The sequence below is a fragment of the Notamacropus eugenii genome, chromosome 2, assembly GCF_028372415.1.
Source record: "Notamacropus eugenii isolate mMacEug1 chromosome 2, mMacEug1.pri_v2, whole genome shotgun sequence".
Taxonomy (NCBI): Eukaryota; Metazoa; Chordata; class Mammalia; order Diprotodontia; family Macropodidae; genus Notamacropus; species Notamacropus eugenii.
In genome coordinates, this window is record NC_092873.1 from 476,905,507 (window position 1) to 476,911,633 (window position 6,127).

At 37.8% G+C, this 6,127-nt stretch overlaps 1 protein-coding gene across 4 annotated transcripts in view; it reads left to right on the top strand.

Annotated features, from left to right (window-relative positions):
* The window catches only part of F5 (coagulation factor V), an 80,072-nt gene extending 74,397 nt beyond the window's left edge, over positions 1–5,675 (top strand). For all 4 annotated transcript variants that reach the window (XM_072648696.1, XM_072648699.1, XM_072648697.1 and 1 more), the window contains 2 exons: positions 3,250–3,432; positions 4,965–5,675. In XM_072648696.1, coding sequence (XP_072504797.1) covers positions 3,250–3,432; positions 4,965–5,111 — 330 coding nt within the window. In that variant the 3' untranslated portion in view covers positions 5,112–5,675. The remainder of the gene's footprint in view (positions 1–3,249; positions 3,433–4,964) is intronic.
* The last annotated feature ends 452 nt before the right edge of the window (positions 5,676–6,127 follow it).

Sequence of the window (6,127 nt, forward strand, 5' to 3'; positions counted from 1 at the left end):
GCCATTCCCATAGCCAGCCTCACCCTGTTCTTTAACCTTTGTAGGACCTTTAGGGAAAAAAAAATTATGCGTGCACACACACACACACACACACACACACACACACACACACACACACACACACACACACACACACACACCCTCCTCCTGAAGTAGATTTGGATAGAAACTTTGCAGAGCTCTTGTCATTTTGACAAGGGTCCTATTTTATTAGCATAAGAATAAAACATTAAGGAAAAGGGTTTGTTTGTTTTTTTTAATGGGAAGGGGTCAAATTCCACCCTAAAGGATGCAAAATTCATTCCTCTCTACTCAATGGCTAAAGACATAGTAGTGTGGGTGTGGGTGTGGATGTGGGTGGGTGTGTGGGTTAGTGTGTATTGGGGCTTAGTGAGTACCTGTCCCATAATAAAAAGCTAATAAGTACCTGTCCCATAATAAAAAGCTAATAAATACTCTTATCTATTTATCTATTGCACAGGAGTAGGTGGTTAATAAATGCTTGTTGACCGACTATGCCATTTTTATAGTTCCATTTTAAGGGATGTTCAACAAACATTTTGCGAGGGCCCAATATGAACGGTATTCTAGATTACTTGCCAATCTGCATCAGTGGAGGGAGATTTCTCACCATGAGTTTCCCGTAGTTATATGTAATGACAAATGGGAATAGAGGAAGGGAATAAGCATTTATTAAGTACTTACTCTGTGCCAGGCACTGTGTTACATGTTTTACAAAGTGCTCACTCTGTATTATAAAAATTATTACTATTTTCATTTTACATTTGAGGAAATTGAGGCAGACAGAAGTAGTGACTTGCCCAGGGTAATACAGCTTGTAAGTAGATGAGGCTAGAATTGGATTTAGGTGTTTCTGACTTCAGGCCCAGAGCTCTGAAGACCATACTTTCTCTTTAAAAATGTGCAAAAACACTGTTGGACATACAGATGAATAAAACCCAGTCCCTACTTCCTAAGCACCTTATAAAGCAAGTATGGGAGACAAACATATACACAAATAACTTCCATATAAAAATAGAATGGGCTAAGTATATGAAAGGTATAAACCTAGGGCTCTTCAAGGTCAGAGGCAGGAAAGATAGCTTCTATCTTTCTATCTTGTTTTTGCTTGGGATTCTAATTGGCTTCTATTTAGTTTCTGTCCTCTGACTGAGAGGAATCAAGGAAGACACGATAGGGAGAAAGGAGGAAAAAGGCATTTCTCAGCCAGGGAATGAATGGCATGAGCCAAGGCAGAGAGAGGTGAATGCATTGGATAGAGGATTACAGGATTTTAGCGCTAGAAGGATCTGTAGAGATCAATTAGTCAAATGTCCTCATTTTATAAGTGAGAAAAAAGAGATCCAGTACCTCCCACTCATCTCTGACTTCCAGTCCCATCACTCAGCAGAAACTACTCTTTCAAATCATTGCTCATCTCTCAAATGCCAAATCCAGTGGCTCTTTTTTCCTCTCTCTACAATGTTTTACAGTGTTGACCATTCCCTAGTAAGTGTCCCTAAAATGTGAGTGTGTAGTGAGGAAGTAGAATAATTGGCTAGATTATCATTTGAACTACTTTGAAGAAATCTGGAAGAGAAAAGAAGGGGAGAGATGTGGGATATCAGCAGATGTTTATTGACGCCAGGTGGTGCTGGCTCCAGAGAGCTGATTATTAAATGTTTCCTGTAAGCTTTTATTTACATTTCAGAAAACAGCAAATGCTGCAAATCAGGGCTTGATTTATAGTTGGTTAATTGCTTAGACTAAGGAAAGTGATGGAGAAAATGTTTATAATGCAGATTAAAAGTAAAAGTATGCCATGGATATTTTTTTCCAGAGAGTCAGTTGTTAAACCAACACATCATTGGGTACAAGGCTTTATAAGAAAGGTTTTTTGTTTGTTTCCTCTTCCAGATCTGAGCTTGTTCATAGACAAAGAGCAAAAACAAAACAAAACAAAAACAAAAACCAGCAGAAAAGAAAGATTAAAAATGTAAAAACAAGAATAAATGATTGATGGAATAAGGTCCTAGAGGAGATAATAAAAGGCCAAATTAAGAGTGCATGTGAATAGTTGGGTAGGTTAACCTTGGAAAGGAGTAGGGTTTTGAGAAGGAAAAGAAGATGGGAAAGGTGAAGGCATAGAAAAGTTTTAATATAGAAAAGAAAATGGAATTGTTGTGTATTAAAAAAAGAACACTGGATTTCAAATTAGAGGACCTGGGTTTGAATTCTAGCCATTCATTACTGCAAGCAATCCATTTAAAACTCTCTAGGTCTTATTTTCTTCATTTATAAAATGAGTAACTAAGACGAAATTCTCTCTAAGTTATCTTCCAGGTAAAAAAAATCCTATAATGCTGCAAAGTTGAGGTAGCTCAGATCACATGGCTTTGATTTCAGTAACAGAAGAGAGGAAGTCAACTTGCTCTGAGTGTGTGAAGCTTAGGAGTAGGGAAAGGTTGCCAAAATCTTCACTGTGGATAAGATATGGTGTCAGTAAGAGCTGATTAAAAGAATTTCTGGGCAGCAGCAAATATTCAGCTGAGGTTATGCAATAAATTTACATCAGATGAAATTAGTATTATTTCTTGGCTTCTCCAGTAACACCTGGCAGCCTGGGAGCAGAATTGGAGGCAGAAATTGGTTGGTGGGGATCACCCAAGGTTACAGAACTTCAGAAATTCAAGGCTGCAAGGAGTTTCAGGATGGTGGCTAAAAGCAGGGCACCATCTTCAAAATATTTTTAGGCTTTTCTGGCAAACCTGCCTAAAAGAGGGACATTATCCCTCAGAGAATCACAAAGTGGGATGGGATCTCAGTGTCCATCCAGTTTAATCACTACTTGCCCAAGATGCCCTTCTATAACATACCCTGCAAGTGGACAGCCAGCTTTGGTATGAAACCCCTACTGAGGAGGGACCCTCCTGACGCAGTGTATCCCACTTGTGGATAACCAATTATTAAGGAAGTTTTTTTTTGCAGTCTCTACCCATTGTTCTTCATTCTTCTCTGAGATCAAGAATGTCTAACCCCTCTTCCCTGTGCCAGTTTTTCAGCCATTTCAAGACAGAAATCTTATGCCCTAAAGTATTCTATGAATTCATAATCCATCTGAAATAGCAAACAAAGAATCCCCCATTCCTTTTATCTCTTCCTCTAGGATCCATGTCTGTAAATATTGTGCATCTAAAAACTCTCTTCTCATGAGATTGTCTCACCAAAGTGTCTTTCTAACTTTCTTAGTCGAACAACAACAAACAGTGGCTCCAGATAGACCTGCTCAAAACCAAGAAAATAACAGCAATTGTAACCCAAGGGGCCAATTCTTTCTCAAATGAAATGTATGTGATGACTTACTCTATCTTCTACAGTGATCATGGCACAGAATGGAAACCTTATAAGGATAAACCATCCATGACTGAAAAGGTACAATGTGATGTCTTAGCAAAGAAATAATAATGTACTCCCTAAGACAGGGACTTGGGAAAGTGACATCTAAACTCCACCGACACCATTCCCTGGCCTTCTGACTCTAGGTTTTGGTTAGAAACAGAATTTTAGAACTGGAAGGAAACCTGGAAGTCATTGTAGTTCAATCCCTGCATTTTAAAGACAAGCTAACAGAGAAGTCAACTAGAGAGGTCAGTGGTTTGCCTAAGTTCACACAGTTAGTTACTGGCACTTTCTATATTTAGGTTGGTCCAGCTGTGAACTGGGGGTAGTGCCTTTTAATTGTTCAACACCGATGTGTAAAGACCATTTTTATTTGGAGGGGTAATAGTGTCTGAAGACTTAGTATTATTATTATTATTATTACATAAAATCATTCCTTTTCATGTCATTTGTTGAAAATCAAATTTAAAAGGCTTTGCAATACATCATTATGCTACTTGAGATATGTTTTATATACACACATATTACATATACTTATGTGTATATATGTATACACACATATATATTTGATGTTCCATAGACTAGCGCACAAGTGAATAATATAATAGCTGATTAAAAGTATTAGGATTTGAGCTTATTATCATCACTATTCTGAGGATTTTTATTATTTAATTAAACCCTACATGCACTGATAAAAAAAACTTTTGTGCAGTATTGATTCTGAAACTACAAGTCTTCTGGTACAGGGTATGGAAAACCAGAATTCCCCAAAGCTGACCTGCTATATCACACCTCTAATTTCTTCTTGCGTCATGAACAGTTTACTCACCTGATTCCTTGTGTTAGAGGTCCTACCCAAAGGTCTGAACTAGCTATTGTCAGCAGTGAGGGTGGCCATTCCCAGAAGAGAAAACATTATCAGCAACACACATTTACAGAGCAAGTCATTGCTTTGAGCTAGGCAATAGGTTTAGTAGTGGGATACAAAGAAATCTCTGTCTCAAGGAGCTCTGGTGGGGGAAACGGAACATCCCTTCATTTATTCATATGGCCAGGCATACTGCTAGGCACTGGCTAGTAAAAGTCTACAGTCACATAGCTATTTATAGTTCCATCATTATGTGATCTGGTCTTCCCCACAGACCTAGGAGATAGTGCAGTTATTATACTCTACTGCACAGGACAAAACTGAGACTCAGAGAGGTTAAATTACTTGTTCAAGACCACAGAGTTAGTAATGCAGCCGAGCTATGGCTTGAACCCAGATTTTCCAACCCCAGGCCCAGGCTTGCGCTGTCTCAGTTCCATTTTAAAATAAACAAACACAACAAGTTAACGTTTCCTAACTGGAGAAATGCCTCTTTTGAAGCTCTAGCTACCCACCCTTCCCCTTTATTAGCTTCCTTCATCTTTTATCTCAACCTGGAAACACACAAGCCCATGCCAAGTCTATGATGAGGCTACAAAAACATCTTATTCTTACAAGGAGGAGGGGGAGGGCAGGAAGTACTGCAAATACCCCATGTCTTTCTAGTACTAATTCTTTTCTTATTCTTCATTTTCAGATTTTTGTGGGAAATGTTAGTCCCCAAGGACAGGTCAAGAATTTTTTCAACCCTCCCATCTTTTCCAGGTTCATCCGTGTCATTCCCAAGTCATGGAATCAAAGCATTACTCTTCGAATAGAACTCTTTGGCTGTGATATTTACTAGAGCTGGGCTAGAAATGAAGCATACTTTGAGTCCTCAAAGGGTGGTTTGTACGACTGGTAGTCTATTTTATAGTTATTTTAAATGTCAGACTTCAAAAGATTTTTCCACTGTTGCCTTTTTCCTCTTATCTAGTAGAAACTGGGGTTTTGTACATGAAATTTTCTGGTTTATTTTTTTCCAACTGTGAAATAAAAAGATAGTTCTGATTTGGCAGCATTGATTACATTAACATGGAAAATTAACATTGAAAGTTATGAATACCTGGCTGAATTGAAAAAAATCAATAAAGTATTATTTATCACAAATGGAATCTAATTGTTATTCCAGAACAACCGAATTTGAGTAATTTTTTGCCCAGATGTCCTCACTGGCATTAGTTATTAATAATGTTAATGTGTTGTACTCATATTTTCAGGAAAGTGATTTTTTAGTCATGAACCTGAAGCATTTGGAAGGTTGGTCAGAAATGAGTTGAACATTTCAGGGCTGGCGACTTTTAAAACTCTGTAAAGTCACTAGTAAAAGATCTTTACTGTTTTGTAATAATAAATTATGATGCCATAAGTTTCTTTTGTTATATTTCATAATATAACCTTAGCATGATGATTTTTAAATATCAACTTGATGTTTCACATCATTAGCTGCTGAGGTGAGTAATAAGGGGGGCGTTGGTGACAATACCTGTTTATTGGCTGTACTCCTGACTATACTCCTTTTGTCCAAATTAAAGGAAAGAATGCAAATAACCCAAATACAGAGAAAAGATACACCGTTCTACTTTTACGAATCATTCTCCTTACAATGAAGATAATAATTTATTGTGGTTCAGTAGTTTTCAATCACCTCTGAGTCTTTGTGACCTCATTTGGGGTTTTCTTGGCAAAGATACTAGAGTGGTTTATTTCCTTCTCCAGCTCATTCTACAGATGAGGAAACTGAGACAAACAGAATTAAGTGACTTGCCCAGAGTTACACAGCTAGGAACTGTCCGAGGCCACTTGACTACAGGACCAACA